The following is a 21,273-nucleotide window of genomic DNA, read 5'->3' as shown; positions in this document are numbered from 1 at the left end:
CTCTTCCTCCTACTCAGACCTGAACGAGTGCGCCAAGCCTCACCTGTGTGGCGATGGCGGCTTCTGCCTCAACTTCCCCGGCCACTACAAGTGCAACTGCTACCCCGGCTACCGGCTCAAAGCCTCACGACCACCCGTGTGCGAAGGTGGGGGAGACCCCCTCCAGACCGACAGGGGGTCCTCTGCTGTCCCTCGACCCGGGCTGGGGGCAGGAGGCCTGGACTCCAGCTCTGGGCCTCTGAGGTTGGGCTGCGGGAGCCCAGAGGACCGGGTTGGCCTTGGTGGTCTGTAACGGAGGGAGGCCCCACCCAGGACACTGAGCGCCTGGCCCGCCACATTGTCCCCAGATGGGTCTCCCTCCTCCCCCGCCCCGCACAGACATCGACGAGTGCCGAGATCCCAGCTCCTGCCCGGACGGCAAATGCGAGAACAAACCCGGGAGCTTCAAGTGCATTCCCTGTCAGCCCGGCTACCGCAGCCAAGGGGGCGGGGCCTGCCGCGGTGAGGGGCGGGGCGTGGAGCCAGACGGGGCGGGGATTCGAAGGCTGATGGGCGGGGCCCGTGCGGAAGTTGTCTCCGGGACCCAGCAGTTTCCGGGTCCTGTTAGGACAGGGGCGGGGCCGATGGCGGTGAGAGGCGCCTGGCAGTGGGGGCCTCCCCCATCCCAGGCAGAGGAGACCCCCGCCCCGGCACCACGCGGGGTCCAAGGGGGCGGCGACCGAGGCGCGTCTTCGCCGCTGCAGACGTGAACGAGTGTGCCGAGGGCAGCCCCTGCTCGCCCGGCTGGTGCGAGAACCTCCCAGGCTCTTTCCGCTGCACGTGCGCCCAGGGCTACGCGCCGGCGCCCGACGGCCGCAGTTGCCAGGGTGAGCCCCAGCCCCTTCCCCGATGCTCCCGCACCCACTCACGCGTGGAAGCTGGGGACCGAGTAAGCCTGTCTGTCCCATGTTGGGCAGGAGATAGCTAATTCACCCTCCAGCTCACTGGACCTGGCTGATGAAAGGGCCACCAGAATTTCTACAGAAGAAGGGTCTTAGGGAGGCGAGGCTTGAAGCTGCTTTTGCAAAGCACATTTCTTACATTTAAAGGGGAAAAAAGATATTAAAGGACAAGGAGGGGCGTTAGTAGTTCTGCTGCACTGTTTCTTAGGCACCAAGAGGTGGGCTGGGGCTGGGATTCAGAGAAACTGAGGAACATTAGGCACAGACTGGAGAATGCAGGGCTGTGGGCCTGGCTGGAATGTGGGTTCGGGGGCTGGAGGAGGGGAGGCCAGAACTGCCCTGAAAGAACAGTAGGAATTTAACCAAGCAAAGAAAGCCAACACCAGGGGACTCAGAGGTGAAAATCAGTGCAGGATGCACAGAAAACTGAGGTGTAAGCAGAGGGTGGGGGGCTGAGTTCTGGCTGGTGAGGGGCAGGGCCCCACCCTCTAGGAGGCCCCCTGAGCCCTGCCCAGGAGGCTGAGCTTCATCCTGAGGGTGTTATGAGGCACCTGAAGCATTTTAAGGGGAAGGCTGATGAGATTCACCATTGGCTTTAGAAAGTTTCCTGCTGCTGAGTGTGCAGAGTAGCTGACGGTTTGCTGGAGACTCAGGACACAGATGGTGGTGGACATGATGAGGGTAGTGGCCTCGAGATGGTCATGGGGTGATGTGATATAAGAGAAATATTAAAGCAGATTACCTGGGCTTGTTAACTGGATGTCAAGGTGAGAGAGGCGGGGAGAGAGGGACCTCCAGGTTTCTGGTTTGGGTGACTCTGTGGGTGGTGCTGTTTGTTGGGATAGGGCCTCCAGGGGTGGTGCAGATTTGAGAAGGAAGACACTACATTTCATGCTGGACAAATTGAGTAGGTGGTCCCTGTGGGCCTCTGAGCTGGAGATGCCAGCAGAGGGTGGGCGGTACAGATTGGAAGCCTTGGCCAGACACAGTCCCCTGGAATTGTGGACTTCTGGGGACTGTGGAGCCTTGGGGTGCGCTTGCTCAGCCAAAGAGGGTGGGTCCAGTGAGTGGAGCCTCAGCAAAGCCTTGTGGGCAAGGCCACATCAACAGAAGGTAGGGGGATAGGAGTGGGAAGTGGGGGCGGATGGAAGAAGGCTCAGCGAGTATGAGCTGAGAAACTGGGGAGAGGCTTCCAGGGCAGAGGAAGATGAACCAAATGCACAAGAAACATTCTTGTAAAGTAAAAAGTGAGTAGTGAGATGAGAAAGTCCCTGGTAACCTTGGTTGGGTGGCTTCTGTGGCATGAGGGGGCCAAGAGATGCAGGCAGCAAGTGAGGAAGAGTGGGACATGGGGCTACCAGAATGGGGTTTAGGGTTGTAGGCTAAGGAGATACCAGGAAAGTGGGCCAGGGGATGATAATCGCAGCTGGGGGAGGAGCCATGGGCAGGAGAAGGGACATCTCTTGCTCTAGCAGATGTAATAATTTTCAGGAGGTTAAAGGAGATTACCCTTAGTTTTCTCAATGAACATTGGAGGAGGGCCTGAGTCCAGCAGGGGACTTGCAATGACCAGTAGAGGTTTGGGACTGCCCAAGGGCATGGGAGCTGCCTAGGGACTTTCCAGAAGTCCAGACTTGGAAGGAGGGGCAGGGTGGTGCTAGCCACGCTGAGTATCAGGCAGGGCCTAAGGCCAGAGGGAGTGGCCATGGCCCAGGGTGCTCAGCCTGGCCGTTGCCTGCACCCTACTCAACATCCTGGATCTGGAGGCCCAGAGGGAAGCATGGCCTGGCAGAGCAGTGCTGAGGGAGGAGAGGTGTTGCAGGCCTCTGAGGGAGAAGGTGGGATAGGGGACTTGATAACAGCAGAGGCCAGGGAGCGGGGGTGGGGTGGGGGAAGCAACTGCCACTGAAGTGAAGGTCACAGAAACTGATGGTGTAAGTAAGGTCAAGGCTAGGCCTGGCTGACCCTATGGATGCTGAAAAGTACTCGAGTGGGGAGCAAGACTGAGAAAGGGAGACTAGGAAGGTGGGTGCTGACAGCAAAGAGAAGGTGAAGGCTGGCATGGGGGCCAAGTGCACCTCGGAGGCAGAGCACGTTTGGAAGGGGTCTGAGGTGTGGCCAAGAACCAGCTTCTGCCACAAGGGACTGCAGAGAAGCATGCTTTCAGGGGAAGGCCAAGTTCCTTTACTGCACAAGCGGAAGACTTTATTCCGTGAGAAGGACAAAGAGAGGGGCTTGTTTACGTGGGAAGAAAGGGAGCCATGGCAGATGAAAGGGTGAGAGCAGCTGGGGCAAGGAAGACCAGGGCAGCATGGGAAGAGGAGATGGGAAAGGTGCCCTTGTCTGATGAGGATGGACGAAAGCTGGGGAAGCTTGAGCTCTTTGGAACCAGACACAGCCCAGGGTCCCTGGCAGCACCTGGCCTGGTCACCAGGGCACTGTGTGCCACACAGAGGGGTGTTAGGGGCCTGTACTTCCCTTGAGCACCCCTGGCCTCAGCTCCGGTGCTCCATGCCACAGGCATGGGTGGGGAAAGGGGATCAGAGGCCTGAGACCATCCCGTGCTGGCCCTCACCTCCCCTCCCCCATGTCCTACAGATGAGGATGAGTGTGAGGCCGGGACTGTGTGTGACAATGGCATCTGCACCAACACGCCAGGCTCTTTCCAGTGTCAATGCCTCTCTGGCTATCATCTGTCAAGAGACCGGAGCCGATGTGAGGGTGAGCAGTGCCAAGAGTTGGGAGTTAACCTGTTCCTCCCTACCTCAGGACTTCCACTGCGCAGGCTCCAAGCCCAGGGGCTCCCTGTAAACAAGCCAGGCCCTTTCCTGTCCAGCCCCAATCCGGATCAGAGATGGGGCGTGAGGTGTGGGCCCGACCCAGGGGTCTGGGGGTAGCCTTGGCAGCCTTCTGCTGTCTGAGTGGAGTCAGTCCCTGAGATCCCCTACCTTTGATCCTCTACAGACATTGATGAGTGTGACTTCCCCGCAGCCTGCATTGGGGGTGACTGCATCAACACCAATGGTTCCTACCGATGTCTCTGTCCCCAGGGGCATCGGCTGGTAGGCGGCAGGAAGTGCCAAGGTATGGGGGGATTGGCTGAGAGTTCCTGAGGAGGGATGGCTGGGAATGGCAGTCATCTCCTAGACACACTGTTGATCTGTCTTGATCTGTCTTTCCATCCATCCGTCTGTCCACACATTCACGCAGCCTTCAACTCCTTCACCTAGAATAGCAACAGTAATAATGAAAGTAATTATGTGGCACTTACTCTGTGCCAGCTCACCCTTAGGTGCAGTAGCCAGCAGGAGTTTACTGAGAACCTACTATTTGCCACCTTCTATCCTATGTACAGGTGTGGAGCAACCACCCAGGGTTCCCACTAGGGGAGGCTGACATATAAACTGATTCCTACCATTCAGGATGCCAAAAGAGGTCTGGACAAATGATTAACTGGCAACAGAAAGGTGACAGTTGAATTGGAACTTGGAGCATAAAGATGGTCCCCTAACACATAAATAAGTCCCCATGCAGAGAGAAGCACGGATGGTATTCCAGGCCCAAAGAACAGTGTGTTCAAAGCACAGAGATCTGGAAGGAGCTAGTTGTGTTTTGTGAGGAGAATGCTCCTAACATAGAGTTGGGGGGTGCTGGTGTTTAAAGGATAAAACTGAAAGATATCAGGAGGCCAAACTGCAGGTCCTCAAATGCCGAGTGGAGGACTCCATTTGTTGTCAGTGACAGCCATCGTAGGTTTCAGGAAGAAGACAGTGAATGTGCACACCCCTACCCACAGGCACAGACAGACACGAGCAGACTTCCTATTGTGTGTACTTTGAGATCAAAGTGGAAGTTTGAGTTGGGAGCTTGTGTGAGTCCCTGGAGGCACATCCTTAGAGAGGAGGGGCTGGTTCCCTTGGAGCAACTATTTCTGCTTCCCTCCCTCGCCACAGACATAGATGAGTGCAGCCAGGACCCGGGCCTGTGCCTTCCCCACGGGGCCTGTGAGAATCTGCAGGGCTCCTACGCTTGCATCTGTGATGAGGGCTTCACGCCCACCCAGGACCAGCACGGCTGTGAGGGTGAGTGCCCTCCAGGCTCCTCCTCAGGCTGCACCACTTCCCTGAGCTGCAGCTTTGGTGCAGAGATGGACTCTGGTCCCACCCTCTGGAATCTGGGGAATGGGGAGAAGTGCCTTACAGGGGAGCCCTGAATGCCACATTGAGGATGGAGCTTGACTCTGGACAGGGCAGCTGAGGGGAGCCAGGGAATGTGAAGGAGCAGAGGAATGAGGTTGGTGGGGAGGTGGGTTGGCGAGACTGCAGGGCCCTGAGCTGCCCTCCGCTCCCCTCAGAGGTGGAGCAGCCCCACCACAAGAAGGAGTGCTACCTTAACTTCGATGACACGGTGTTCTGCGACAGCGTACTGGCCACCAATGTCACCCAGCAGGAGTGCTGCTGCTCACTGGGGGCTGGCTGGGGAGACCACTGCGAGATCTACCCCTGCCCAGTCTACAGCTCAGGTCAGGAGTCTCCATTTCTTCATTTTGGAAACAGAGTAGGGGAACGGCCCTCCCTGGGTCGGTGGGACCTGGGGCGGAGACTTCCGACCTGCGCCCGACGCCTAGTGCGCACGCGCTCAATCCTGCCTCCTTTCCTTCCCACGGCCGCTCTCACCACAGCCGAGTTCCACAGTCTCTGCCCAGACGGGAAGGGCTACACCCAAGACAACAACATCGTCAACTACGGCATCCCAGCCCACCGCGGTAAGCCCCAGCGCGGCTCCGCCCGCCGAGGTGTGGACCGCCCCGATCCCGCCCGTGCTCTCTAGTTCCGTAGCGAGCGCCGGGTAAGCCCCGCCCGCGCCCTCAGCGCCTGCCCCGCCCCTATCCCCGCTCACGTCAGCGTCGGGAAAAGCTCGCGCTGAGTTTGCTCCGCTCCCGCCGCAAGCCCCGCCCACACCCCCCTGACCGCGCGCCGAGCCGCCGGGCAGGTGGAGGCCACAGGCACCGCGGCTTGTCACTCCGCAGACATCGACGAGTGCATATTGTTTGGGGCGGAGATCTGCAAGGAGGGCAAGTGCGTGAATACGCAGCCGGGCTACGAGTGCTATTGCAAGCAAGGCTTCTACTACGACGGGAACCTACTGGAGTGCGTGGGTAAGGGGCCATTGGACAGTGGCCGGGACGCGCACAACCATCCGACTTCGGGCCAGTACCCTCCACTCGCGCTCTTCCTCCCCGCAGACGTGGACGAGTGCCTGGACGAGTCCAACTGCCGGAACGGAGTGTGTGAGAACACGCGCGGCGGCTACCGCTGTGCCTGCACACCACCTGCCGAGTACAGCCCGGCGCAGCGCCAGTGCCTAAGCCCCGAGGAGATGGGTGAGGCCCAGGGCTGCTGGCTGGGGAACCAGGAGGGGAGCGGGGACGGGCCGAGCTGTGACCGCCACCCCCCCCCCCCATGCCCTCGCTACCCGTAGACATAGACGAGTGCCAGGACCCGGCAGCCTGCCGCCCTGGTCGCTGCGTCAACCTGCCGGGCTCCTACCGCTGCGAGTGCCGCCCGCCCTGGGTGCCCGGGCCCGCCGGCCGAGATTGCCAGCTCCCAGAGAGCCCAGCCGGTGAGGGCGAGTTGTCCTGGGCCGACTCCAGGGCCCGGACCTCCACTGTGTGGTGTCCAGGGGTCGCAGCCCCGCAAGGGTAGGTTGGAACCGGGAGCTGACTGTCCCCCCTAGCTGATGCCTGGTGTTCCTCCACAGAGCGTGCCCCGGAGCGAAGGGACGTGTGCTGGGCCCAGCGTGGAGAAGATGGCATGTGCGCCGGGCCCCTGACCGGGCCAGCCCTCACCTTCGACGACTGCTGCTGTCGCCAGGGCCGCGGTTGGGGGGCCCAGTGCCGCCCCTGCCCACCTCGCGGCGCTGGTGGGCACCGCCTGGGAGCAGTTGGCAGGAGTATTGGGGCGGGAGCCAGGGTGCATCCCAGTCACTGACCGCCCCTGTCCCTCCCAGGGCCCCAGTGCCCGACGTCGCAGAGTGAGAGCAACTCCTTCTGGGATGCCAGCCCCTTGCTGCTGGGGAAGCCCCCTCGAGGTGAGTGTAACAACGGGGAAGGGACAGAGGCGACGAGGGTCATCAACCATCAGCTTAGCTTGGTGGAGGTGGAGGTTGATGTCCGCATTCTCCCCGCCCGGCGCAGAAGAGGACAGCTCTGAAGAGGATTCAGATGAGTGCCGCTGCGTGAGTGGCCGCTGCGTGCCCCGGCCCGGCGGTGCGGTGTGCGAGTGTCCCGGTGGCTTCCAGCTGGATGCCTCTCGTGCGCGCTGCGTGGGTAAGCGAGCGAGCGGGGCGAAGGGGGCAGGGCAGGGGCTGTGGGGGGTGGGGCCAACACCCAGGCCAGCTGCAGGGGCGTGGAGGGGCACACTAACGGGGTTGCGTGCTCTGGCGCCCTTGGTGAAGCCCGCACCTGTCGCCCTCACTTCCAGACATCGATGAGTGCCGAGAGCTGAACCAGCGCGGGTTGCTGTGCAAGAGCGAGCGCTGCGTGAACACGAGTGGCTCCTTCCGCTGCGTCTGCAAAGCTGGCTTCGCGCGCAGCCGCCCGCATGGGGCCTGCGTGCCCCAGCGTCGCCGCTAACGGAGAGCCACATCTTGGCCATCAGCGAGGGGCTTCCACCTGACCCTCTGGGCGAGCTCTGCCTCTATCATCTGCCGCAACTCGGGGCTTGGACCCAGAGCTCTCCAGGGCCCGCAGACCCCTTCCTGTGCCTGGAGTTCCAAGGGCATCTGTAGCGGGATGCCACCCAGGTCACAGGCGGAGATTGGGTCTGGGGCACTGGTGGCTTCCTCCCAGAGGGCATTTCCTGGAAACTGATAAATCAGATTGTGCCTCTTTACTCTTGGCTTTTGAACAAATCGATGTTCACATCTGCGATGGGCATGGACTCCACAGGGCAGCACCAGACCCAAGCCTCCTAGGAGGGGCTACACTGAGCCCAGCACCGGGGTGTGAAATAGAATTTATTGTGGCTCTGATTATGTACACGTGAGATGTGTCTGGCCAGGGGGCCAGGCTGGCATGGTTTGTACAATAAATACATCTGTGGGCCTGCTCTCCACAGCTGCAAGCGCCCACACCGACAGTTCAATCCAGCTTGCGGGTCCCCAGCTTCATGGGACCCTTGGCTGCCTTCTTCTCTGCGCGTTTGGCCTCCATCTCTCGCCGCCGCTCCTCGCGCTTTTTCCGGGCCAGCTCAGCCTTCCCTTGCCCTGGGAGCAGGAGGAAGAGGTGGGCTGAGGGCTTCAGGACCACAGGGGTCTCGGCTTCCCAGCGTGCACCTGCCCAGGGCCCTGGTCCCCCCCCCCCCCACCACCGCCACTGCCACCCCTGCCAGGGGAAGCACTTCCCAGGGGAAGCACTTACGGCTCTCTGTCTCCAGACCCTCCCAGTTGTCATCGCCCCAAGAATCAGGTCTCAGCTGAAAGGGAAGTGTGGCTGGAGTGGAGGTGGACTCCCAGCTGAGGTATACCCCAGTCTGTACCCTCAAGTGGATGGGTGCCAAGTACCTGGGTGCCAGCCTCCCGTCGTGCAGACATGGCAGCAAAGGGATCACCTTTGTCACTGGGCTCCGAGCCACCCCAGTTATACTCGCTGGCCAGCCTTGTGCCCTCAGGGGGCGGTTCTGGGGGACTTGGCTCCTGCCAGCCCTGCTCCCATGAGCCCTCGGCTTCCCAGCTGCTCCAGTCTGACTCAGGGGATTTGGGGTCCACATTGCTGGTCTGCAGGTGGAGAGGTAGTGCCTGATGGGATGGGGGGGGAGCTGACCCCCCCCACACAGGAACTCCCCTGCCCCACCCCACTTACCTGCCCACCACGGCTAGCCTGGCCCCCAGTACTCCAGTCTTCCTGCTGGGCCAACACAGATTCGGCCTCCTGCTGCAGTGTGGGAAGGAGAGCATGACTATAGACACTCCAGCCCCCACCCAAAGGGCAAGGAGCCTGCCAGCCTCTTCTCAGCCATGGGCTCTACCCTTTCTTCTTTTGCATTCCATCTCATTTGCTCCTCAAGCCTTGTTTCCCATCTACAGAGTGGATGTGCCATCATTCCTCCGAGGCTGGGGAATGAGATCTAGCAGTTCCACACCCCTCTCCACAGCCCTGGGCCAGAGACTGCTGTCAGCAGTGGAGAGGTCTGCCCCCATTCCCTTCAGGGTAGCTCTACTCCATAGGCCTGGGAATGGCCTCTCCTTACTAACCATTGGAGCTACTGGGGGAAGGATGGGGAGCAGAAGAGGGTGAGAAGACCAATGGGCTGCCCCCAAAACCACCCACCTGGACTTTCATTTCCAGCCCTGCTCCCAGAGGCCCTTGGGTTTAGTGAGTGTCAGCTGCCAGCTCTTATACACCAGGGCCACTCCATGACATCTACTTACCAGGGATGCTGTGCAGAGGAGGCCAGGCATGACTCCAGCCAAGCTCACCTGAGCTCTTTGAAGGCAGCCTATAACCTCTGAGCTAGAGTGGCCTGAGGAGACCCTTTCAGCCTCACTCACCTCCAGGCTGCCCCAATCTTCATCATCCCATCTGTCGGCAGCACTGCTGTCCTCCGCTGTGTCTGTGCTCTCCTCTTGTGTCTCCCAGTGGCCTGAGGTTGTGGACGTGGCAGGGACAAGGGTGGGGGCCAGGGCAGGAAGTCCTGAGGAGCAGAGGATCACTGAGCTCCCATACACTGGAGCCCAGAAAGGTCTCAAAACAGGGAGAGATTGCTGGGGTAGGGGGGAAGGTAGGGAGGAGAAGACCCTGCCCTGTCTCCCACGTCCCCACCACCACCCCCGGGGAAGCCAGACAGTAACAACTCCTCTGAGCCCTCTCAGTCACTGATGCAGCCCTGGGGCACTCACCCTCAGGTGTGGGTCTCTGGGGGATGTTGGGCTCAGCCGGGGCAGCTGTTGGGTGCGCACGGATCAGCTTGGAGGTGAGCGAGGAGACTCCTGTCACAGCCCAGCCTGCCCAGCTGGCTGCGGCTCCTCCCATTCCTGGGCTGGAGGCCGCATGGACATCCTTTTCTAGACAATGACGAGAGAGAGAAACAGGTATAGTCACCCCAGGGCCTCATGGGGAAGATGACAGGAAGGCAATAACTGACACGGAGCAACTTGTAGTGGCCCTCTCTTCTCCAGACCTGTGCACCCGCACCCCATCTGTGAGATGGGAGTGGGGTGGGTGAGGAGCAATGGTGTCAGGTCTGCTCTCTGGGGTTCTTCCAGCTTTTAGATACTCCAGGGAGGTGGAAGGGGGCCATGTCAGGTGATAGTCGAAGATGTGGGAGAAAGAGGGAACATGAGTGTGGGCCACTCACCCACTTCAGCCAGCTGGGTGGGGTCCTCTGACACAGACTCCAGTTTGGACAGGAAGCTTCGAATGGCCTTGAAGGCCTGTGGGGTAGTAAGGGGCAGAGCTGGGGCCTCCAGGGTTCCCGTGAGCCCACCAGGCCAGCTAGAGCCCAGATATCCCCCGAGCCTCAGCTCCAGAGCCCGGGCCCAGCTGTGCCTCACCTGGTCTCGCACGGATTTCTCGGGATCCACGGTCAGGCCACAGAGCACAGGCAGGATCTTGTGGGCACAGTCGTTCATCGAGTAGAGGTTGTGGGTGGCAGCAAAACCCAGGACCCCCGCCACCCGGGAAGGTGCAAAGGGGTCCTTAGTGGCACGGCTGAAGGCGGAGGTGAGGACCCTGTGCCTAGTCTGGGAGGGGCAGGGGAGAGGGCTCCTGAGTGTGGGGTCAGTCCTGGGACCCAGAACTGCCAGACCTGCTGCAGAGCAGAGGCCATCCACAGGCCCCCTGACCCCAAGTCTGAAAAAGATGAGCAAATCACTAACAAAGGAGGAGAATTTTTACTTAAAACTCCAGCTTGGCTTCTCCCAGTTCAGTGGGTTCATGATGCCTCAGGACCATAGGGGCCAGAGCAGCGGCTTCCCTGGAGCCTGTGCCTCTCTCCCCACCTATACCATTGACATCATTCATTCATTCATTCATTCATTCATTCCTGCTGTCTGTGCATTGCAGTCGTCTCCATTTACAAACCCCGGCTGAGGGAATGCACATGGGTCATGGGGCCAGGCAAGCCCAGGTTCAGTTCCCAGATTCACCACCATCTACCCCTCAGACACTGGGGCTGGGAGGATGTCAGCCCCTGCACAAGGAGGCCTAGCCCTAGAGGATGCTGGGTCCTGAGACAGGGACAGAGGTCCCAGGGCACTCACACTGGCATTGAGGTAGGAGCCGATTTTGCCCAGGCAGACGGTAGTGTTGCAGCGAATGGGGCCCTGTTCATCCTTGGCCTGCAGCCGCGCGAAATGCTTCATCAGCTCCACATTGAGGTTGGCCTCGTTCAGCTTTGGGGCCAGAAGCAGCATGGACTGCAGGGTGGGGGAATGTGGAAACTGTGGGCCACAGCCAGCAAGGGTCACATGTAGGAGTGGCCTCCTGGGAGGGTGCGGAGGCCAGTTGGGACACTGGGCTCTGGCAGGACCTGCCAAAGCCCTCCCAAACCTCCCTCCCTCCTGGTCCTGGCCCCTACCCAGAGTGTCAAGGAAGGGGACACTTCTCTGTCCCCTTTACAGCAAAATCTCCAAAGTTTGTTCACATTCTCACCTCCCATCACTCTCCTTCTGCTCTCTCTTGGACGCACTCGATTCAGACTTCCACAGAAACACCCCTGTACCACACTCTACCAAGTGGCTCGAGTAGAGGTCACCAGGAACCTCCATGTTGCTAAATCCAATGACCAGTTCTCCATCCAAACCAAAACCATATCTGATCCCTCAGCAGTTTTGACACCCCCAAGATCTCCTTCCTCCTTGAGACTTCCATCTTCTGGCCCTCCAGGACCCCACCCCCCACTCCTGGTTCTCCTCTGACCCCAATGGCTGCTCCTTCTCAATCTCCTGTGGATGAGACTGTTCAGACCCCCAGATCTGTTCCCCAGGCCTCTTCTCTTCTACCCCTCACGCTACGTGATCTTACCTCCTTTGTGGCTTTAAATGCCTTATTAGCGGACAATACCTAGGTGAGCACCTCCGGCCTAGGCTTCTTCCTTAAACTTCATACATGTATAACCAGCGGCTGAACAGACACCTGCACCTGCCCAACTTACGTGGCCAAGACCAGACCAACCGCTTCCTGTGAAACTGCTGCTCCCAAACTTCTTGATAAATGGCAATGTAACCTTGCAGCTGCCAAGGCCAGAAACCTCAGAGCCACACTTGGCTCTACTGCCACCCATCAGCATATACTGTCTGCCCCACCTTTGGGATGTGGTCCCTTCCACCTGCTACTACCGTTCCGGATGGGAGCCACTGTTACCTCTGACTCTGCCTCTCTCCCCATTCCCCTTCAGCTATGCTAAACTTCCTGCTGCTACTTCACTCCAGGCACAGGCTGGCCTCAAGACCTCTGCACATGTTCCTTCTACAGGGAGCACATTTCCTCCCAAGCACCCTGGAGCCTGATCCCTTGCCTCTTTTCCTTAAATAATACCTCCTTAGCAAAGTCTTCCCTGATCGCTGTTTTTAAAACTGCAAACCCTTCTCTTTATACTCTGTGACTTTCTGACATATCCTTTCTTTTCCTTATTTTTTTTTTAATATTTTATTTATTTCTTTGAGAATGCAGGCTTGGGTAAGCAGGGGGAGCAGCAGAGGGAGAGAGAGAGAAGCAGACTCCAGGCTGAGTGCAGAGCCTGATGTGGGGCTTGATCTCAGGACTCTGAGATCATGACCAGAACCAAAATCAAGAGTCAGGCTCAACCTACTGAGCCACCAGGAGCCCCCTAACATACCTTTTCTAATCCAGTTTACTGTCTGGCAAGCCCATTCCCTGTGACCTCAAAAAGCAGCTTCCCAAGACACACTGCATCCCAGCATGGGGCACAGGGCTGGGCATAGTGAGATGCTCAGCCAGGGTCTGCTGTACAGAGGACTACAGGCCATGCCCACCCTGCAACCCCCACCAGCTGCTGAGCTAAGCCCAAAACCTGGACCAACATGCAGGATGGTACCTGCCCCTCCCAACCTGCTCAGACGCCCAGGCGAAAACCAAGGCCTCTGTGTCCTCATGTGAGCCCCATTCAAGACCTGGAAAACCAGGGCTTAGCTACCTTGACTGTCTGCTCTCGGATGGCAGGGTTGGTGTCCAGGAAGCCATGTACAACGTGGGGGAAGATCTGTGTGTTGACTGTTGGCTCATCAAGGTACTGGATAAACTGTTCCATCTGTGGTCCAGTAGGAGTGAGAACACAGTCAGCCCTTCCTACCTGACCATGGCTACCGGCCCGTTTCATGGCTCAGTTATTCCCTCTACGCAGCCAGTGGCTAAACAAGTGAGTCTCCTAAACCCTCCAACTGGCATCTGGCCCTTCTCTGGCCTTGGACCTCGTGGAGTGATGAGGAGAGCCCAGGAGGGTACTGGGAAGAACCAAGGACTAGGAGCTGGAAGGTCTGGCCTCTGGGCCTGCACCACACCCCTTCTTAGAGCCTCCACTGTATTTTCTATAAAAGGGGTTATAACCCCGACCCAGAAAGTGGCAAGGGGAGAGCTAGCATGTTTGGCAGTTAGACAGAGAATGATACCTGGGAACCTCTAGGACTTCCTGGCTTATCAGATGCCTCCACCCCCGATCCCATAGATTTGTCTGATACTTCCAACTGACCTAGAGTTGGCAGGAGAGACACTATACTATCCCTACTCTAAATGGCTAAAGTGACCAAGCCAAGAGATTGGATGGCAGGGGTAGGGCCTGCAGTTTGGGCAGGCTGTGCCTTCCCAAAGCTGCCAATGAGCCCTGTGATTGTCTCCATTTCCTAAGAGCCTAGCCTTACCAGTATCTCACCTGTGTGTACTTAGGGAAAGGTTTCTGGGGTGCTAGGGTGGGGGCTTTGGCTACCTGATGGGTGCTGGAGGTGAGGCAGGGGTCTCCCCAGCAGCCAAGGTGGGGTCTGGGTTGGGTAGAAGGGGACAGGGTCTAACTATAGTCCCTACCTGCTGTAGGAGGCGGATGCGCATGGCCCGGTCAGTGGATGAGAACATCTTGACCACAACAGGGATGATCTTCTGCTGATACTCCTCAGCGTTGAGAAACTTGCCCACCTTCAGGAAAGAGCAGGAAGAGGGAGCTCAGCTACTTCCATAGAAGTGGGATGACTTTACTAGGCTCACTTACTTTCCTGGAACTCCCTGCTGATTTCCCAGGGTGGGAATGGGGTGATGGTAGAAGGAGTCAGGCACTTTCCAGCAGCTCCTCTGCCCATACTCCATCTCAGGCAGCCCTGCCCTTAACCTTTCTGGGTCAAGGCAGCCTCCCAAGAGGTTGATGAAAGCTCTGTGCTCCTCCCTATAATCAGGCACCAATATACCACATGCACACAGAATTCTAAAAATAATTCCTTTTTTTAAAAATCTGTTATTTTGTTTTTAATTATCCTAAGCCTTATCACATAATTTATAAATTTGTGCTGATGATATATCACCTCTATTTTAACCCTTCTAATGACTTGGCAAAAGCACCATTACCAATCATACATATATGGTAATTCTACAGTAGTGTCTTTGAATGGCTGTTTAAAAAATAATCCTGAGGGATCCCTGGGTGGCGCAGCGGTTTGGCGCCTGCCTTTGGCCCAGGGCGCGATCCTGGAGACCCGGGATCGAATCCCACATCGGGCTCCCTGCATGGAGCCTGCTTCTCCCTCTGCCTATGTCTCTGCCTCTCAATCTCTCTCTGTGTGACTATCATGAATAAATAAATAAAATCTTTAAAAAAAAAAAAAAAAAAAATAATCCTGAATTATAACTTAGTCTTGGGGATCCCTGGGTGGCGCAGCAGTTTAGCGCCTGCCTTTGGCCCAGGGCGCGATCCTGGAGGCCCAGGATCGAATCCCACGTCGGGCTCCCAGTGCATGGAGCCTGCTTCTCCCTCTGCCTGTGTCTCTGCCTCTCTCTCTCTCTCTCCCTCTTTCTCTCTCTCTCTGTGACTATCATAAATAAATAAATAAAAAATAACTTAGTCTTGATTTAGTAAAGAATTCACAAGCCAAGTCTGCTGCTTTATCTTGTCACACCGAATTTTAAAAGCAACTGACCGTACAGATCATCTGTAAAATGTGAGACGTGTTAAATATTCTTCATTTAATATTACCACATAAACCACACTAACATGCCTTTCATTAAGCAAAAGGCAACATTTAGATGCAGAGAATTTTAATTAAATTGGCATGGTTAAGACCAAAAAGATAAAGTGGACACTGCCAGCTTATCTTCAGTCCTTGCCTCTAACAGGCAAAGCAAAACAACTTGAAACACAGCCGAGTCTTGCTGTTCTGAGACAGTGAAGGGATTTCCTCAGCATTTAAATACATTAATATAACCAGTTATATAAGTTTAAATATAAAACCACTCTCCTGTAAGTTTAGAGATGGCATTTACCATCACTGTGAAAAGCTGAACATCAATAATCAATTCCAATCATACTTTTAGAAGGGGGAAACAGTGACAGCACTTGCTGAACCATAATTACTATCAAGTTCAAAAAGCTGATTATATTCATTTAACCACAAGCCAGCCTTATTTAAACCAGGACTGTCCAAAAGAAATATTCTATCAGCCATTCATGATCTGAATTCTGGTCTTTGAGACCCATTTGAATATGGTACACTTAAATATCAAGTTCAGTCTTTCCTCCGTCTTCTTAATGTCAGCAAAGATCATTTTTATTCCAGGAATGTGCTTCTTGGGATTCTGCAAACACTCCATCAGTGTCTCCTCTCCCCAGGTGGTACCTTCATTCTGGTGGGCATCCTTGTAAGAAAATCCAGGGGCTTGACCTGTCTTTCACCCAGATAAACCACAGAGATCTGGCCCAGTCCTGCGCTTGCCTCCCTTTCCTATGGTATAGCACTGGGCACACCTCTGAACCAAAATCTTCTTGCCCTTCTCACCATCACCCATTTTTTTTTAAGATTTTATTTATTTATTCATGAGAGACACAGAGAGAAAGAGGCAGAGACATATGCAGAGGGAGAAGCAGGCTCCATGCAGGGACCCCGATGTGGGACTCGATCCCAGGTCTCCAGGATCACACCCTGAGCTGAAGGCGGTGCTAAACCGCTGCGCCACCGGGCTGTCCCCATCACCCTTTTTTAAATTGTTCTTTTGTCCCCCGGGAAATGAAGGTGCCCGCTGGCAAGCTGGATGTCCCTCTAACTCTAATTCTGTAATTTCTGGAGATTCCCAGCCATACAGGATTTGCTTGCTGTCTTTCCCCCCTCAGGGGAAAGGGTTCTCCCAGGCTAGATAGAGTAGGGAATGGCAGGTGTCCAAGTAAGAGTGGGCTGGGGTCTGAAGAAGGTGGGGAGGATCAAACCCCTAGAAGTCAAATGAACAGAGGGCCAAGTGGTCAGGAGAGAGGACGGAAAGTGGGGTTGGAAACTAGAGTGCACAAGTCAGAACAAGGGCGTTGTCTTGGGGAAATGGAGGAAGGTCTAGAGGCTCTGAAGTAAGGGGTTTTCGAAAAAAGAATTTTAGAGGCATAAGGTTTCACCTCCTCAAGGACAAGAAGTCCCCACAGCCTCCCTGAGATCAAGTGGCCCTGGGTAGCTGAACCAATGAGATATCAGCAGTAGCTCCTCAAGTGCATGCGTGTGTCTCTGTGTGTGTGAGCGTGGTCTGCCCCCTGTGTATATGTGTATCTGTCGTGCATGTGTGTGTGAGTGTGGGTCTGCCGTGTGTGTGTGAGTGTACACCTGCAGTGTGTAACCAGGCTGTCCCTCCCCAGAGCCTTCTCTTTTGCAATGGACACCCACCCAGCCCCCGCCCACCTTGAAGAGCGGTGTGAGGACCACGGCTCCCGCATTGCCAAACTCGAAGGCGGTCAGCAGCTGGGGCAGTACCCTGTGCCGGCAGAAATCCTCAGGGAAAGAGTCTAGGCTCTTGCTCAGCTCTTGGAAGAACTTTTGCTTCTCAGCCGGCTCTTTGATCTGGGGGAACAAGGACAGAACACAGGTAGGAGTTCAGCGTCATCAGGCCATTCCTCAGCTATGGGCAAGGACAGAGGGTCACCAGCCCCCACTCCGAAAAAGAACTTAAGCTTATGAGCTGAACTGGTCCGGGCTCAAATCCTTGGGCAAGTTCCTCCATCTGTGAAATGGGTTAATAACAATACAACCTCACAGAACTGTTGTGCACAGGAAAGCTGCCAGCACAGTGCCTGACACAGCATGGGTGCCTGGTCAGTGATCGTCACTCCCATCACTGCGCGTGACCTGTTGCTGGGAAGCCAGCCGCCTGGGGCATAGGCCCTTTGTCAACATGGCCTCTTCTCCTCCCAATAACCCAAGGTGTGGGTACCATGAACCCCAGCACAAGGATGAGGAAACTAAGGCTCAGAGGGGAGAGGGCTTAGTCCCCCCATCCCCATGGCTCCAGCTGGGTTGGTGTTTGTGGCAAACTGAGGGGAAAGCAGGGATTAGGTGCAGTTGACCTCCAAACCTGGTCTTCCCACTGAACCCAAACAGGCCAGGCTGTCACCTCAATGATCCCCCAACCTCCTTCTGAGGCCGTGATCCCCACAACTCACATTTCCTGAGGATAGACTACAGGCCAGTCAGAGTGATATACTAAAACTTTTACGCAGGTTAAATAATCTCGTCACAACTTGATCTAGGTGCCAACATAGTCCACGTTTAATCCACCAAGAAAGCTGAGGCACAGAGAGGACAAGGAATCTGTCCAAAGTCACATAGCTAGGAAACAGTCAGGGAAGAGTGTGACTTGGTGGTCTGGTGCCTCCACTGTGCTGCACCTTGTGAAGAAACACTCATCCCCTCATGTACAGGCAAGGAGGCTGAGTCTCAATGTCACTAGCCAAGAGTGACAGAGCAGGGATTATAACCTAGTTCTGCATGCTTCCAAAGTTCCTGAACTCACAATCATACCTTCATTCCCCCAAGCCACCGCCTGGTGCAGAAGAGCTGACCTCTGGCTGGGGAGGAAGAGGACCTGGTTGGCACCTGAGCAGCCCAGTCGAGGGTGGGAGGGAGGCTTCGTGCTCTGACAGCAGGGCTCGTGGGGCGCCAAAGCCCAGAGGAAGACCCAACCACACTCAGGGTTGCCTAGCTAAGACCCCTCCCCTGGTCTGCCCTGTGACAGGAAGAGGGGCCCCCTGGCACTGCCCTCCCACATTCTCCTCAGGACTGGCAGACACAGCCCGTTTCCTATGGAGCACATTTTTTAAGAAGGGCAGCCTGGCAGAGTCAGCCATGTGAGCATTCCATGTAACAAAGATCCTGCCATCCCCACACTGCCCAGGAGGCACGGGGCTCGGCGTCTCTGGTGCCTCTGAGCCAAGATGCAGCTCAGGTTCCCCCCCGCTCCATCATGGTCTGTGCAGGGGGCTGTCACTCTTTTCCCGCTCCAGACTCTCTGTCACCTTTCTGTGTGCCCCACACATGGCCAGGTCAGAACGGGTATCTGGGGCTGAGCCTTCCTCCTTCATTCCCTACAACCACCTACCGGCCAGCAGAGACTACTATTATCCCCATTATACAGACCGGGAAACTGAAGTCTAAGGAGATTAAGCCAAAGATTCCTTCCTCACATCTTTCCATGTGCTATTCCCCCTGCCTGGAATATTCATTCCCAGTTATCATCCCTATGGCTCCCACCTTCCCACTCTTCAGGTCTCAGCTCAAATGTCAGCCCTGAGAGAGCCCTTCCCTGGGCGCCCTGACCCACTATTTTCCTTCCTGGTACTTACCCCTGTCCTGGGGAGTTCAAATTCCCTTATTTATGTATTTTCTGTCCCTCTCCACCAGCTAGAATCCCCGAGAGGGGGTACCTGGCCCATTTACTCCCTGCTTGATCCTTGAGGGCAGGGATCTGGGTCTGACTCCATCCCCACCCCACCACCCCCTGCCACAGCACATCGCAGCACTGGGCACAGCATATATCAGAGCCAGGGCCACTATGCACAAGTGGTTACTGGAGTGCCAGGGGAGTCCCTAAGTACCTACTATGTGCCAAACACTATGCTGTGCACTTCAGACTCACTGAATCTTCACCGAGCTCCTCTGAAGTAGTAGGTACGATTATTAGTAACAAGTGTCAGACAAGTCACACAGTAAGAGTCAGAACCAGGGTCTAGACCCAGAAAGCCTGGCTCCATAATCCATGGTTGCCTCCCAGGGTCTAGTCATGGGGGAGCCCACAAAGTGGGTAGGGAGGATGGAGTGAAGAACCCAGGACCAAAGCCCAGGATCGGCTGGAGGGCTCACCTGAATCTCTTCCAAAAAGAGGTTGGTCTCCACAAAGCGGTTGTTCATGAAGCCGCCGGGTGCCCGGCAGTTCTGCAGGAAGCGGGCTGGGTTGGGACGCACCTTGGGGTTGGCTCCAACTAGTTCACAGTAATGGGGCACCAGCGATTTGGGGATCTGTGGGAGAAGGGTCAGTGGCAGGGCAGGGCTGGTTGGCTGGCAGAAAGGGGCTGGGGTTGGGTCAGACACTCACCTTCCCAGGGTTGCGCAGGGCAGCCGCCCGAGGTAGGGGCCCATTGAAGACTTCCCAGATGAGGCAGCCCAAGCGCCACATGTCAGCTGACCTGAGGCAGGGATCAGAGCTGCTCCAGGCCCTGCCACCTGCTAGTACAGGCCTCCAACCTGCCTCAGGCACCAGACACTAACTATATGGCAAACCCTGAACTACGTCCCTCAGCTGATCCTCTCATCGGCCCTGAGAAGCAGGGTTCATTAGTCCCATTTGACAGATAAAGAAAGTGAAGCTCAGAGAAGGAAGGACATCCACCCCACATCACACATCTTTCAAACTCAGAACCACCAAAACACACCCAAAGCCTGTGTTTATCCTGCCCTACCTCTTGGAGGACCCTGGTTCCCTCCCCAGCTGGGCAGCAGGGGACAGGGGAGTGCCAACTAGTTGAGGGGTCCTGAGACTACAGGAGCTTCCAGAATAGGGTGGGCTGGGGCATGCTGCCCCCAGTCACCCACCATTTCTCTCTAACTGCTCTGCCACTGCCATCAGCCAACTCCGGGGGGTCATACTGCTCAAGTTCGGGGACCCCCTTCCGGGGGGGTCCCCCACCATTGCCCTGGGCCGAATACATGTAGTCCAGACCCCCCAGCTTCCACTCGCCGGCACGGTCCACGAACACGGCAGCCATGCAGATGTTGTTGTGGATGAGGCTGCAGTCATTTACCAGGAAGCTGAGGGCTTTCTGGGGGCAGAAGGAGCCATCACACTCCAGCAACTGAAGTCCCCCACCCTGCTCTCATCACCACTGCCCCCCACCTCACCACAATCTGGTGTAGGCCCCAGGAGAGCTCCAGCTCCTTCAAGCCACCAGCCTCCGCTCGCTCCTTGAGGTACATTCCCAGTGGGGTCACTGCCTCTGTCACTACATGGAGGCATTTGTCCGTCTGAAAAAGGAGACATGGTGTAAGAGGAAGGGAAGATGAGGGGCATGGGGAGACAGGTGGAGAAGGGGATCAAATTTGCGGGTGCTGAGGCAGGAGGGTGGAAGCGGGAAGGCATGACAGGGAGACTGGAAGAAAGCGAGGGGGCAAAGACGGGGCAGCGCCCTGGGCGGGTACCTCCAGCCCATCGATGTAGGCCAGAATGTTGGGGTGCCGGAGAGTTTTGAGGCGCTTGAAGGCAGCCTTGGCCACCTGGGTCTGCTCATCGGCCCCGGGCTTCACGTCATACACGAAGATGGACACCGGGCTGCCTGTGGCCTGAGGGAGGAGGGCAGAGGAACCTGAGGGATGTGGGCCGGGCCCAGGCGACCACGCCAGCTCCGAGATGGTCCCCAGAGCTGCCAAGCGCGGGGGGAAAGGGCCGCCGCCAGTCTCTCCCCAGGTCAGCCCTCGGGGCCTGAGTCGCGCCACGTGACCCCGGTTCCGTCCGCCTGCCGTCCCTCGGTCCTCCGCCCGCCACGTCGTCACTGACCGTCCGCCTCCCGCGGCCCGTTGCCCCGGAGGCTCCGCAGCCACGTCAGGCGGGGCGCGACGCGGCGGGGCCGGCGGCGCTGACTAGGCGAGGCCGAGGTCGGCCACGGCCTGCAGAGCGGGGCGGTGCTCACCTTCTTGCGGCCGCGGTGCAGGACCCAGGGCCCCGGCGGGCCGCCCTCTGGGGGGTCCGGGCTGAGCTCGAACGGGAAGTCCCGGACCGGGTCCCGGGCAAAGAACCACATTGTCTCCGCCGCCGCCGCAGGCTGGGGCGCCTGTGCTCCGGGTCCTCAGGCCGCCGAGCCGGGGGCGGGGCGAGGGC

General features: G+C 57.2%; 2 protein-coding genes across 13 annotated transcripts in view; one reads left to right on the top strand and one right to left on the bottom strand.

The window, feature by feature from the left end:
- LTBP3 (latent transforming growth factor beta binding protein 3) overlaps positions 1 to 8,090 on the top strand; it is a 17,547-nt gene extending 9,457 nt beyond the window's left edge. For 3 of the 5 annotated variants that reach the window (XM_072791803.1, XM_072791807.1, XM_072791805.1), the window contains 15 exons: positions 18 to 146; positions 379 to 501; positions 744 to 866; positions 3,540 to 3,662; positions 3,906 to 4,025; positions 4,895 to 5,023; positions 5,296 to 5,463; positions 5,623 to 5,706; positions 5,971 to 6,099; positions 6,187 to 6,324; positions 6,423 to 6,563; positions 6,702 to 6,863; positions 6,951 to 7,031; positions 7,138 to 7,269; positions 7,424 to 8,090. In XM_072791803.1, the coding sequence (XP_072647904.1) occupies positions 18 to 146; positions 379 to 501; positions 744 to 866; positions 3,540 to 3,662; positions 3,906 to 4,025; positions 4,895 to 5,023; positions 5,296 to 5,463; positions 5,623 to 5,706; positions 5,971 to 6,099; positions 6,187 to 6,324; positions 6,423 to 6,563; positions 6,702 to 6,863; positions 6,951 to 7,031; positions 7,138 to 7,269; positions 7,424 to 7,575 (1,934 nt within the window). In that variant the 3' untranslated portion in view covers positions 7,576 to 8,090. The remainder of the gene's footprint in view (positions 1 to 17; positions 147 to 378; positions 502 to 743; positions 867 to 3,539; positions 3,663 to 3,905; positions 4,026 to 4,894; positions 5,024 to 5,295; positions 5,464 to 5,622; positions 5,707 to 5,970; positions 6,100 to 6,186; positions 6,325 to 6,422; positions 6,564 to 6,701; positions 6,864 to 6,950; positions 7,032 to 7,137; positions 7,270 to 7,423) is intronic. The other 2 variants (XM_072791804.1, XM_072791806.1) reach the window with 2 other exon arrangements.
- Positions 7,946 to 21,273, bottom strand: SCYL1 (SCY1 like pseudokinase 1). 8 transcript variants are annotated; one of them, XM_072791815.1, is made up of 18 exons: positions 21,086 to 21,273; positions 20,598 to 20,738; positions 20,296 to 20,423; positions 19,995 to 20,221; positions 19,498 to 19,588; positions 19,266 to 19,421; positions 16,812 to 16,970; positions 13,978 to 14,085; positions 13,097 to 13,210; positions 11,202 to 11,357; positions 10,494 to 10,682; positions 10,298 to 10,373; positions 9,840 to 10,004; positions 9,492 to 9,634; positions 8,803 to 8,874; positions 8,505 to 8,738; positions 8,362 to 8,416; positions 7,946 to 8,207 (listed from the first exon to the last, which is right to left on the bottom strand). In XM_072791815.1, the coding sequence occupies exons 3-18, from the start codon at positions 20,413 to 20,415 to the stop codon at positions 8,083 to 8,085; spliced, it is 2,190 nt and encodes a 729-aa protein (XP_072647916.1). In that variant the 5' UTR covers positions 20,416 to 20,423; positions 20,598 to 20,738; positions 21,086 to 21,273; the 3' UTR covers positions 7,946 to 8,082. The 8 variants fall into 8 exon arrangements, with proteins under 8 accessions (XP_072647916.1, XP_072647909.1, XP_072647911.1 ...); XM_072791808.1 differs by having other exon boundaries at positions 20,301 to 20,423; XM_072791810.1 differs by having other exon boundaries at positions 8,505 to 8,717; positions 20,301 to 20,423.

The sequence above is a fragment of the Canis lupus genome, chromosome 21 (genome assembly GCF_048164855.1).
Source record: "Canis lupus baileyi chromosome 21, mCanLup2.hap1, whole genome shotgun sequence".
In the NCBI taxonomy this organism is placed as follows: Eukaryota; Metazoa; Chordata; class Mammalia; order Carnivora; family Canidae; genus Canis; species Canis lupus.
This window is presented reverse-complemented; position numbering and strand designations above follow the sequence as displayed.

Excerpts from the sequence above, each read along its gene's own strand:
- SCYL1 (XM_072791808.1), bottom strand. The coding sequence starts at position 21,196 with ATGTGGTTCTTTGCCCGGGACCCGGTCCGGGACTTCCCGTTCGAGCTC. Across the intron at positions 11,358-13,096 it reads TCCGAGAGCAGACAGTCAAG|TCCATGCTGCTTCTGGCCCC; the intron begins GTAGCTAAGCCC and ends CCCACCCTGCAG. Across the intron at positions 10,005-10,297 it reads CACCCAGCTGGCTGAAGTGG|AAAAGGATGTCCATGCGGCC; the intron begins GTGAGTGGCCCA and ends GTCATTGTCTAG.